At 34.8% G+C, this 13,378-nt stretch overlaps 1 protein-coding gene and 1 pseudogene across 1 annotated transcript; one reads left to right on the top strand and one right to left on the bottom strand.

The window, feature by feature from the left end:
- Positions 1,087 to 2,838, top strand: LOC104742115 (annotated as a pseudogene).
- Positions 11,425 to 12,875, bottom strand: LOC104742125 (peroxidase 69-like). Its single transcript, XM_010463096.2, has 3 exons — positions 12,383 to 12,875; positions 12,115 to 12,274; positions 11,425 to 12,009 (listed from the first exon to the last, which is right to left on the bottom strand). The coding sequence occupies exons 1-3, from the start codon at positions 12,806 to 12,808 to the stop codon at positions 11,600 to 11,602; spliced, it is 996 nt and encodes a 331-aa protein (XP_010461398.1). The 5' UTR covers positions 12,809 to 12,875; the 3' UTR covers positions 11,425 to 11,599.

Genomic DNA, 13,378 nt, shown 5'->3' on the forward strand with positions numbered 1-13,378 from the left:
TTTCTTTTTTTTTTTTTTTTTTTTTCTTTATAATTTTTTTTCTTCTTAAAACTAATTTGGAAATTTGATTAGATTTTCTATTTTCATTTACTAAGAAAAAAATTATTGGCGTTCATACTACATACAGATACAGCTAATAATTATGAACGCACCTCCGAGTTCTTGTTCATTGGCTTCCTTTCCTTTTTAGGCGAAATTTGCGGTGTATATATTTCTAACAATTATAGGGATTCCAAACTAATGACACTAGTGTTAAAAAGTTGGGTATTTTCTAAAAACAAAACACTCAATAGAGTAATCAACTGTTATACAAACGATATCGAGAAATCAATTTTAATTTCTGTGGTCAATATTGCAAATACCAATAATCATTTAAGGAAATGTTTTATTTTCAAAAGCCTTCTTTAATGTTTGGTATTTTCAACTTCTATGTGGTGATCGATCGGTAATCCATGAGTCCACGTAAATAGTGAAATGATTGTGTATCATTCAATACCTTAAACCACCGACTTAAGTCATTGAAACTAGTTGAATCTGAATGCAAATACTTAATTGTAGCAAGTCAAGATTGCTTTTATGTTGATAACGTATAATGTCCACAACTAAAAGAAACGTAAAGAAAAAAGAAGAAGATAAATACTATATTTAGCTTCCACGATTCACCTACACAGAAAAGTAAGTTACTTCTTGAACATGAGTTTGGAGAGAGAGATAGTTATAAATGGCATATGTTGTATGACTTACTCCTCAATCTTTTGCCCTACACATGCATTTGTATTTTATTTCGAGGATTGATTTACCATTGTATGTTAAAAGCAACAAATCTTATTTCCTAAAATATAAATAAAAAAAGAATCCGGTTGGGTGATTTTGATTTGGTCGACGTGTAAAAAGATCACAGAATCGGATCGTAAAGAAAGCTACCTACCGACGTCTTATTACAAATGGGCCGTGAACTCGAAGCCCACCAAACCTGGCCTTGTAGAAACAAATATTAAAAACCACCCCGTAACTTCTATGATCTTTCGAAACTAGCCCCATAAGAAACAAATTATATTACAGTGGTCCTAATTTGTTGAAGAAAACAAATTATTTCGATCATCCTTGTTAATCGGGTGTTTGCTAGAATCTAGCTGAAACTTTTCCCTTTTGTCTCCCCACCCAAGTCAAACTCAATTTCACCATGGACTTCTCCGTGAAGCCTCTAGGCGGCTCACCTTCTCCGTCATCCTCCACCTCTTCCTCCACTCCTCACCGTTTCAAATCCGTTACCACACCAACCGCTACTGCCGTCTCAGGAATCTCCCCCTCCGCCGCCGCCGCCGATCGAGATCCGATGCATTCTTGGTGGGAGTCAGTTTCCAAGCAACGCTCTCGCATCCTCTCTCTCTCATCTCTCCTCTCGGAAAACGGCGACGTAACTCCGATCTCTTCTCTAGCTGATTCCGATCGGCCGGCGCTATCGTTACTCTCGTCTCGCGCTGCTTACTCGTTGATCTCGTCTTCTCTTTGTAATCCATCTTCTGGTTCTGGATCTGATCCGCTTTGTCAATGGCTATACGAAACCTACCTTTCTNCCTCTCTTCCGATCCACCGCTTCGTCTCGTCGTCCTCTCGTTCCTCCCTTTACTCGTCGGAATGTACTTATCTCGAATTCACTCCATAGATTCGTCTTCCCTTCCGTCTCTCTCCGGATTCGAAGCTGTGCTTCTCGCAATCTACGCCGCCGAGGTTAAATCTCGCGGAGGTAAACCTATACTCGTACACATCCCAGATCTCTCTCAGCCATCTCTTTACCATTCACCTAGAAACGGCGTTAACAGATCTCGTGATTCGAATCCAACGTCCTCCGTCGGAGTCTTGTCTCCGCAGCTTGAGCCTCAGATCGCCGTTAAGTCAACTAAACGAGCTAGCATCGTTGGTGTAGGACTACAATGCTATTTCAAAGAGATCTCACAGATGCCTGCTTGGTCTAAGCTCGAATTCTGTAAATTCTCTGCTGATTGGGCTGGTCAAGACTGCGATTGCAAAGAAAAAATCGATGGAGACGAAGACAAAGTCTTAGCACTAACCAATGGTTTCGGAGATTCATCCTCTTTCAATGGTAGTAGTGGACGTAGCGTTGAGATCGAAGAGGATTTTGATAGATTAGCAATTAGAGAGAACGAAGAACAACACTCTAGCAGCTCTGATGGTATTGGAGGAAGAGGAGTGAGGATTCCACTTCCATGGGAGTTGTTTCAACCTACGTTAAGGATTCTAGGTCATTGCTTGCTTAGCCCGTTGAATACTGGAGATGTTAAAGATGCAGCTTCCAATGCAGTAAGATCATTGTACGCAAGAGCATCTCATGATTTGAATCCGCAGGCGATTTTGGCTACAAGGAGTTTAGTTAATCTCGATACAAGCGCACGGATTGCTGCAAAGACGGTAGCTGCGGAGACTGTTAATGGTGGTTCCTCGAATGTTAACACGCCAAGCAAGGCGAAAAAACCTGAGATTCTTCTGGCATCAAAGTGAGTGTCTAGTGTTTCTTTTAAATCTGAAAATTGTTTTTTGGTTTGTGTAGGTTATTATGATGTATAGTTGAATTTGAAACATGTGAGGGGGACAAAATGAGAAATTTGCAGATTGATGTAGAAGAATCTTTGTGGTTTCTCATTGTTGGTGATACTTGAGTTGTTTTAAGACATTCTGAGGATTAATTGGTTTGGGTTAGAGAAGTTTGTGCTGGTGAATGGTTCTTACTTCTTAGTGTTGTACTTGTATGATCTTAGTTGAACAAGGATGATCTTAATTTGCGGTTGTAGCAATTGTCTTGGATTTTTTGTTTCTTGAGTTTTAAGTCTTAAATTTCACTAATCAAAAAAATTCACTCTTTGTTTTTCTTACGTTTTGTTGTGATTGGTTAAAATTTGGGCTACGGTAAGAAATCAAACTTAACATTTGATCTGCAAAATATCTGTAATTCAAGAACTGCAAAACAAAACAAAACAAAAAGGAGCCCAAATCGAGAAAAAGGCCAACAACTGATGGAACCCTAGAAGCCCAAAATGTTCATTTGTTTGGGCCATGCATAATTTGGAGACGTCATTACTATTTTTCTTTGTAACTACATCATGGTTTATGTTGAAGCTAAAGAAGTAAAGAGTATTGCAAGGAATTTCCTATCATTCATCAATTTTATGATCATGCTGACCTCTTTTGGCTAACTTATCAGCAGAATGGGGATGGGCCAGGGCCTAATTTAGATTGGCACAAAATCGAACTGATGATCCGTAAACATCATTCTCCATCGATCCAATAACTTGCAAAAAACTTTGATGATGCATATTCTTGGTTGATCATAGTCCACCTTTTTATGAATCAATCTACACACATTGCCACATTGGATAGGCCATAAGTTATTTGTTTCGATTTTTTAAGTGCGGGGGTGTTGCATTGGGCAGAAATCAAACACCCAATTAGTTACGCGCTGGAATGTCTGGTTTGTTAGCTTAATTAGTTTATCAATAACACTGGTTAATACCGGTTAAGATCACATGTACAGCATAAAGATCTTGTAACAAACTCTTTTGATAATTAATGAGAATCTGAGTTTAACAACCTTTTCTCTCTCGATTCTTGTTCAACTGATACCAATCAACAAAAGTGATTTAATTAGAAAATTCTTCTTCTTTGACCAAAACATCCAATCTCTAATAAGTCAATTTCGATAATGATTGATTGTATACTTCACAGGAAATCTGGAATCCAAAAGAGGGTTTACTTCTCTAATCCAAAAATAGACCCAACAACATATAATATTTAAATCTTTTCAGATAATTAAATATCAACTCCAGTATTTTGGATAAAAGTATATCAAAACTAGTGATTAAATTATGCGTTTGCTAATCATTACTGATGGAGTATAGATAAGCTTCCATTAATCAAACATATTCGACACTCTTCCTTGAAAAGTTCGTTCATTATTCCGTACAGGAGTGAAGAAACAAATAACACTTTTATATACTACAATTTTGTTACAGCTGCAACCAACACTAAAAACGTTACTAGAACGGGTAGCAAATTATAACCACGACCCATTTTTCTTTTTAGAAGTTGCTATTTGTTGTGTGTTTTGATGTTGGTGTTAAAGGGTTTTGTATATAGGCAAAAAACTTAAAAAAGTCGTAGGAATAACATTTGTATCGAGCAACTTCGGCACACGGCGCAGAATTATGGGAATTTTGTAAGTTGATTTAGTTTGCATATATAATGGTGTGTAATAGTCGGTTCGTTGAACATCTATTATAATTTATACACTTTTTTTTTTCCTTTTGAGCGACGATATCTTGGTTTTAAGTTGTATATGATTGGTAAGATCGAGAATCAAAATTTGTTCAAGTCGCACATATAGCTATAATCATTTGGATTAATAGTTCCTGTCCAAAAAAATGAAAACTAATATATACGGTGAATAGTCATTTGGATTAATTGGTCATTGCTTCCTTAATCCATATTGAGTACTGGAGATGTCAAAGATGTTGGGATACAAACTAAGTCCCTTTTAAGAGATTATCATTAATATATAAAGGGTTAGAGTCAATCTACTAATTGCCAATTGGTTTTTAGTTAGAAGCCCAAGATAAGCCCAAATTAACATGGTATCAGAGCCCAAGGTTAAAAATTCTGGTGGACCTAGAAAAGTGGATATGAACATGCCTCTTGTTAACCCAAGTAATGGGGACCCAAGAAGGGGTTTATTGTCGGTCCAAGTGGGATCGGTTCGAGATGGAGTTATCATCTCGAGGAGGCGTGTTAATATCCCACATGTGGTTCTTAGTTTGAAGAGGGGATTGTTGGGATACAAACCAAGTCCCGCATCTGAAGTTTAAAGAGATTATCATTAATATATAAAGAGTTAGGGTCAATCTACTAATTGCCAAATGATTTTTAGTTAGAAACCCAAGATAAGCCCAAATTTAACAAAAGATGCAGCTTCGAATACAGTAAGATTATTGTACGCAAGAGCCTCTCATAATTTGAATCCGCAGGCGATTTTAGCTACTTAGCTACAAGGAGTTTGGTTAACCTCGATACAAGCGCACGGACAGCTGCAAAGACCGTATCTGCAGAGACTGTTAATGGATCCTCGAGTGTTAACACGCCAAGCAAGGCGAAGAAACCCGAGATTCTTCTGGCATCAAAGTGAGTCTAGTGTTTCTTTAAATCTGAAATTTGTTTTGGTTTGTGTAGGTTATATGATGTATAGTTGAATTTGAAACATATGAGGGGTTGTGGTTTCACATTGTTGTAAACTTGTAATGCTTGAGTTCAGAGCCGTGCGAAGGAGAAGCCATCAAAAACAAAACGTTTCGGTTTTAAACAAGACAAAAATGTTTTTTTTTTTTTTTTGTTAGAGAAAAACAAAAGTGTTGATAAAAGAAGAATGATTTTTTCATGAAATTTTGGTTGTTCGTCTTTTATTTTTACTCTTTTTTTTCTGCTCGAGAAGATTGATCTTTTTTTTCTTTTATGGCATTGATCTCTAGTATTAAAGAGAAGGCAATTTTAGAAAATTTTAAACCAAAATAGAGTAAATAAAAATTGAAAATAAACATAATTAATTTTAACTTGATATAATCAATTTGTTTAGTAAAACATCGAAGGAAAAATTTGTCACAATATCATTTTTATTAGTTATCCCCTTTATAATAAAACGGAAAGTACACAACATTGTTTTATAGACTATATAATTTTAATAAGTTTGTTACAAATAGGTTATAGATAATTTTAATAAGTTGGTTATAAATAGGTTATAGATTAATTGATAGATTAGTTGATTACAAGTTAAATAGTGGGTGCAACCTTAATTTATTTGATATAATCTAACTTACTATATTAATTTTCTTTATTAAATTATTCATCAAATAAAATCTTATGATATCTAACTTAACATATTAATTTGTTAATTATCATTATATTTCACCTCTCATTTATATATATGTCTATTTTGTGAAACAAATAAATTATCATATTATTTATTATAATAAAAAATAGTTTTATTTCCGGATATATCATAAGTTGAATTTTAAAAAACAAATATAAATTGTTCAATCTATAAAATATTCAAGATTTAGTAATATTATTCTTTAAAAATAATGTCTATTGAATTACAAATTTTACTGAGTAACATGTCAAAATTTGAATATTTAAATTCAATTTCATATTTTTTGTTGAATTTTATAATTTTATATAATATAATAAAATTTTAATAATTTATTTTGAAACATTTTTAAAATATTGAAACTTCATATAAAAGTTAGAAACTATAAACACTCTAAATTGATTTGTTATAGCAATGTCAATAATATGTCACTATAATATGAAAGAATTTCAAAAAACCAAGTATATTAAAACAAAAAGTATAAAATATATTAAATTACTCATAATATAATAACTCGCTTTTTAAAAACCAAATTTACAAAATTATGTCTTATAATGATATTCAAGTCATAGAATATACATTATTGAAATAACTTCATATACATAAACTAATACAACATATTAAAATTTTATTTTAAAATATAAAATTTGTATAAAATAAAATTTAACCAGTGTTATAGCACATGTACTTATCTAGAATCATTAACAATATAAAACTTATAAAATAAGTGTCTTTTTTAAGTCATCATATTTTACATATGATTTTATTGCATAATATTTTATCCAAAAAAGATTTTCAAAACAATCACATAAATTATATTTTATATAAAAGTTACAATATAAATAAAATGAATTTCAACCCTGCTAGATCACAGATCTTAATCTAGTTAGAATTAAAAAGTGAGAAAGACTTAACAAAGAGAAAGTTATCAAAATCTCTTTATTTAATTAACATAAGTGTATGTCTTATGTCAGTTTGCCAAAAAAAAAAAAAATGCCTTATAGTTATGACTTTAGTTCTTTTCAGTTAATTAACTTATTAAGCCCATAATTTATTTCTAACCCGTTGTAAGTGACCAATATAAAAACCCATCTTCATATATTTATATAATTTTAATAAGGATAACTATATGACACTTTTTTTTTTGGCCGGAGGATAACTATATAACACTAAAATATGTTTGTCTTTATTTCTGCCAAATGATAAATAAACATATACTCTGATTCATGGGTTGTATTTGCAATCTCATTGATGAGCATGTATACTCTGATTCATATTAATAAAAATTGCTTAGATGTTAAGAAAAAAAAAAAAAAACATGTACTTTTCAAAATTGGATGCCATAAGCGAATGCTAGCTTCTTTGACGGGAAAAAAATAAAGCATTATTTTGGGTGCGCAATGTTTTTTTGTTTCACATTGAGTTAAACTTGTAATGCTCGAGTTGTTTAAAGACTTTTTGTCTTTTTCGGTTACGGGTGTTAATGAACACTTGTAATGCTCAAAGTATAGGTTACGTACTACTGTATTTCCAAGCAAGGCGATACAGTAACCTAAACTTAAACATATTGTTGCCTTTTTATTTTATTTTTGGCAAGCTTTCATTGTTTTTCCAGTTCTCATTAAAATCTGGTAAGTAATTTGAATATCGAGTGGGTAAAACTTTTATTTTCCTCTTAACAATATTTTATTTTTCCTTACAATTTTCTATAAAATCGGTCAAATCAGTTAGGATGGAAGGATTAGCTACAAAAGAATATTGTGAAGATGATTGAAAAAGACTATATATATATGTTGTTTTATCGCTTGGATTTGAAATCCTCACGAGTACTGTGTTCGTCACTTCGTTGACAACACTACCAATTTTGATGCAACAACCTTTCTTCTGGATGATGTTCAAATCATCTTTGACCTTAAAACCTGTCCCCCCCTGTTCTAATTGACCTTAAAACCTGTCCCCCCCCCCTGTTCAAACCTTCTTGATCTTCAGATCGACCTACTTTTCACCATTTTGATTTTTGGAACTTCAAAATTGATAGTAGCAGCCTTCAAACCAAATTATTCTTAATAATTCTCCAAGTAACAAAAGCATGTATCTTCAGTTTTTTAAAAAACTCATTAGTAAAAGAAGCAAATGAAGTCAATGCCGAGAATAATAATAAATTTATAAAAAGATATGACAACATCATTAGCTGGCATTTGCACTAGTTACCATGGTTTTGCAAACCTCATACCATAATTTATGCTCATGTAGTTATTCTTGGTTTATCGTGTTCAGTGAAATTAGATCTCTAAATTAGAAGTTTTTACAGTGTCTTGAGAAGAATATAGGGTTTTTCAAAATATTGGTGAGTAAGTATACAATCTTTTCAAAATATAAATTTGTTTTTAAATGGTTGAGTAATAAATAGAAATTAGCTATAAAATATCCTAATAATATGATCGTGTTTTTATGATTGTGATTGTATTCTCTAAAATTTCGCAATTGTAATTCAAAGTCGAAACTAGCTTACCATATAACGTGAAATGATAGCAATGCTATTAGAATCAAATCTCGTAATGCAATCGGAAGGTATGTGTAGTTTTTTTTTTGGTTTCGAAGAAACAGTATGTGTGTAGTTTCGCCGTCCCTTCGGGGACATCCGATTAAAAGTGTAGTTTCGCATTTTCAGTAAAAAGACAAGTGCCCCATCCTAATTTTAAAATTTTCTTAAGCTAACTAGTATAAAATTTATTTTAAGGCCTCTAATTTAGTCATTTGTTTTAATAATGCCCCATACTATATATTGTTGTTGATCCTAACTAATATAAAAATTATTTAAATACCCCTAAATTAGTCACTAATTTTGAAATTGCCCCATACTAAATTCCGTTCAGGATCCGCCACTGCCTACAAGTACGATCGTTGAGAAAGAAATCCTCACAAGTACTATATTTGTTGACTACGTCGGCTTAACTGTGACTTTTCCGACAAAATGTTTATAAAAACAGACAAATCCCAGAGGCCAGAGGAGAAGAAAGGGAAGATTAAACAGTATGGCGACTACAACCGTTCAGAGGTCTGGAGAGGAGGAGCAAAATTATGAGTTATACTCCGATGCAGTGCACAAGTTAATGGTGTCAATGAACACTGTAGTTCTTGGGTTTCTCCAGCTCGGCGACCCATCGGCTGCCGGAGCCAGTACAACTTCCTCTGCATTTGTCTTGTTCGAAACTTATCGAACCACTTTCCTCTGTTACTGGGTTCTCATATTAATCTACGCTCTTCTTCGTATCTACGAGATCAAGCTCCGCAGCCGTTGGTTTCGTATGCTCGTGGGACATATTAGCCATCTATTTGGCTCACTCGCACCTCTCTTGCTCGTATCTGTTATTTCTCCCATCTTTTCTCTTATCGTTGCTCCCGTCTGGCTTGTTTGGCTTTCCACGGTACTGTACATCGCTTTCCGAGAACTCAAAAATCCGCGAGCAAATTCATCGGGGGAGGTCGAGCTTGCAACCCCGCGAGTGATGACGGTCTAGAGTTGTGGCGGAGAAAAACAGAGCCTCACCCAAGACATTACGCTCCATGTCAATACGATCCATCAACCAAGCCCTGGCTATAATCCACTTTTTTTACGTACGTTTTGTTGTGATATGTTAAAATTTGGACTAAAAATGTTAATTTTTTTTTCTTATCGTATAACTTGTTTATCAAAACAGTAGGGAATTTCTCAAGGGACTCGATAGTTCGAATCTCTCCTTATAGAGAGAAGTTAAATTAGCTAACTATGCATTTTCTTTACACATTGGCTTTCGATTTTTTTCGATGTTTGTCCTAATGTTGTTCGTTTGGATTTGTTAGCGGATGTTACTAGGGGTCATCCGTTAGTAATTTTTTTTTAATTTCAACTGTAGGAGAGTATACAAAAAAAANAAAAAAAAAAAAAAAAAAAAAAAAAAAAAAAAAAAAAAAAACAATAGGTGTCACTTTTTGTATTTTTGTGTGTGCTCCAAACAATATGTTTCTCTTAGTCGTGACCTTTAATCCTTTCTGTGTACGTGAATCGTATTTGATCTGCAAAACATGTGTGATATACAACTCATACAAGAACTGCAAAAGAAAACAAAAACACCTATTGTTTCAATTTATCGCGTAGCAAACTGATGGAACCCTAAAAGCCCAAATAAAAAAAAGGCCAATAACTAAAGGAACCCTAAAAGCCCAAACTTTTCATTTGCTGGGCCATGCATAATTTTGAGATATCATCACTATTTGAAGCGAAGTAAGGAGTATTGCAAAGAATTTACTATCATTCGGCATGTTGACCTCTTTTGGCCTAATTTAGGTTGGCACAAAATCGAACTGATGATCCGTAAACATCATTCTCCATCGATCCAATATCTTGCAAAAAACTTTGATGATGCATATTCTTGGTTGATCATAGTCCACCTTTTTTATGAATCAATCCACACACATTGGATAGCCCATAAGTTATTAATTTCGATTTTTAAGTGCGTGGATGTTGCGTTGAATATGACAACAGCGCGTAACGGCAATTCAGAAATGAAACACCCAAACCTTGTATTATTATTAATCAACAAAAACATCATTTTGCTACATAATGATTATTGGAAAATTCGTCTTCTTTGACCCCCCGGAAAAAAACATCCAATTTTCTAATTAGGCATTTTCGATAAAAACAACAAACTTAGAATAATGACTAGCGGTCTCCTCTACATACCTTCCCTGCGACCTGTTTATTCCCAAGTTCAATTCATCAATGTCAGGAAATATGTTTCCCCTTGGCAAAGTTTGATGAGTGTCGGCATTATGACCATAGCTCCACAGGTTTTGGTTACCGGAATCTCCTCAAGTAAGCCATGTTCAACCTTTACTCTCCATCCACCATCCTCTTCGCCAATGAGCAGAGCAAACCATCTAGTCTCTCGGCCATGGAAACACCTTCAATGTCCCAATGTTATTTCGATAAGGACAATCTACCACTCTTCCGCTGTATCAGCGAATGTGGTGTCAACAACCCTGGATTTAGCTTGCAGTTTGATGCTCTTTTGCTTAAATTTTCAACATCTCTTGGACATGTTGGTCGATTTATGTATCTCTACCTTTGTTGCACATGTTTACCTATCAAGCTTTGCTTTGGAAACTCTTACCCTTTGTAACCATGCTACTATGTTTAGTTGAATGAAAGTAAGGCTCTGTTTTGTTTAAAAAAAAGAATAATGACTAGCGATCGTATACTTCACTGGAATCCACAAGAGGTTTAACTTCTCTAATCCAAAAAGGCAAAAATAGACCCAACAACATATAATATTTAAATCTTTTCAGATAATTAAATACCAACTCCAGTATTTTGGATAAAGTATATCAAAACTAATGATTAATTTAATGAATTTGCTAATCCATTACTGATGGAGTATAGATAAGCTTCCATTAATCAAACATATTCAACACTATTCTTCCTTGACAAGTTCGTTCATTCTTCCGTACACGAGTGAAGAAACAAATAACACTTTTATATACCACAGTTTTGTTACAAGTACAATCTTAAATCAAAACGTAACCATCGACCACAAAATAATGCTATATCAAGCTTATTATATAAAACAAATGATTATTAGTTAACAAATTCATAAACTAAAAACAAACCACACATTTGTGCTTTTATTCTTAATTGATCGCAGAGCAAACCCTACGAATCTCCCCATCTGATCCAGTCTTAACTTCTATGAGACTCATCTTGACCATCGACTTCCCGAACTCGGTTCCGAACCTCAAGGATGGTCGGCGTAAGCCTAATAACCTTTCAATGATGACTCGGGTCTCGGTGTCCTTCCATAGGACTAGATCAGATTGGAGAACCACGCGACTTGACCTCACGTTCCTTAGGAACGATGTGTCAAACCTGTCAACACTTCCAGCGTCTAACTCGACTCGGGTGCCTCCAGTTTGAGGGCATCGAGCCTGAATCAGCGGCACAAAACTCGGGTCGATTGATGGGTCAGGTTGTCCTGTCCCGTTGAAGTTAAAGAACCTTCCCCTTACTAGACCGCAGCCAGCAGTTCCTATTGTGTGTCCCCCTGGTCATAACCAAAACTCACTAAGTTAGCTAGTGGTAAATAAATATACGAACCAACGGCTAATTATAAAGTGTTACATTCAAACCATATGCAATTACAACGTACCAACAAGAGTTACGAGGTCTAATGTGTTGAGAGTTTTAGCAGCGAAGTCTTGCTTCTGCTTAGAGACGGGGTCGCTTGGTCCGGGCAAGTTCACGTCTGAGGCTTGCGAGATTCGGCCGTCGAGACGTCCCAATGGCACTTTCCAGCTTTGCCCACCGCTCTGCATAAACCAATATTAAATGACCGTTAAACACGGCACCATACTAGAATAGAATCCTTGATTGTAGGTGATATATATGTAATGGGTCTAATAATTTCAGTATATTACCAAAACGACGGCGTCTCGGGTAGCAAGGGTGAGAATATCAGCACAAGAAACGGTTCGAGGACAAGCAAGCTCAAGCCGAGTCTTAGCCTCTTCAATAACTTCGAATCCTCTCAATGAACGGTTGGGACCTGCGGTTCTCTCCGAGGTGTTACCAGCGAGGAGAATCGAGGCATCACAGCCACGGACAAAGCAATCGTGAAAATGCATTCGTAAAAGTCCAGGTGCATTAGCCGGGTTCGACTGGACATGCGACTTAACCACCGATCTCACGATAGACTCTACGTTTCGGCATCTATTCCCGTAAAACCCAACTCGTGGTCTTCGACCACCACCGCGGTTTGAGACACTGTTCCCTTGTGCGGTTACAGCTGCAACCAACACCAAAAACGTTACTAGAACGAATAGCAAAGTGTAACCACGACCCATTTTTCTTTTTAGTAAATAAGAAACTCTTTGTGCTTTATAGAAGTTGCTATTTGTTGTGTGTTTTGATGTTGGTGTTAAAGGGTTTGTATATATAGGCAAAAAAAGTCGTAGGAATAACAATTGTATCGAGCAACTTCGGCACACGACGCAGAATTATGGAAATTTTCTAAGTTGATTTAGTAATCATTAATATAATAATTAGTTTGCATATATAATGGTGTATAATAGTCGGTCCATTGAACATCTATTATACACATTTTTTTTTTCCTTTTGAGCGAAGCTATCTTGGTTTTATGTTGTAGATGATTGGTAAGAGAATCAAAGTTTGTTCAAGTCGCACCTATAGCTATAATCATTTGGATTAATAGTTCATGTTCAAAAATATGAAAACTAATATATACGGTGAATGGTATAAACGAAAAGCATCTTAATTTTTTTGGAGAACAAATCACTTAGTGCTATTTGAACATTTAGCTAAACTTGCAAACTTTGTACTTGATTAATGGGGTTTACAATACTTTTAAGGGAAATTGTCAAATCTTCTAAAGAAACAGTAAACGCAAATTGTTT

The sequence above is a fragment of the Camelina sativa genome, chromosome 2, assembly GCF_000633955.1.
Source record: "Camelina sativa cultivar DH55 chromosome 2, Cs, whole genome shotgun sequence".
NCBI lineage: Eukaryota > Viridiplantae > Streptophyta > Magnoliopsida > Brassicales > Brassicaceae > Camelina > Camelina sativa.

What these genes read in the sequence shown, in the direction of transcription:
- LOC104742125 (XM_010463096.2), bottom strand. Translation starts at nt 12,808, where the DNA reads ATGGGTCGTGGTTACACTTTGCTATTCGTTCTAGTAACGTTTTTGGTG. An exon ending in CCCGAGACGCCGTCGTTTTG is followed by an intron (nt 12,275 to 12,382) that starts GTAATATACTGA and finishes TGGTTTATGCAG; the next exon opens with AGCGGTGGGCAAAGCTGGAA. An exon ending in AGACCTCGTAACTCTTGTTG is followed by an intron (nt 12,010 to 12,114) that starts GTACGTTGTAAT and finishes GGTTATGACCAG; the next exon opens with GGGGACACACAATAGGAACT.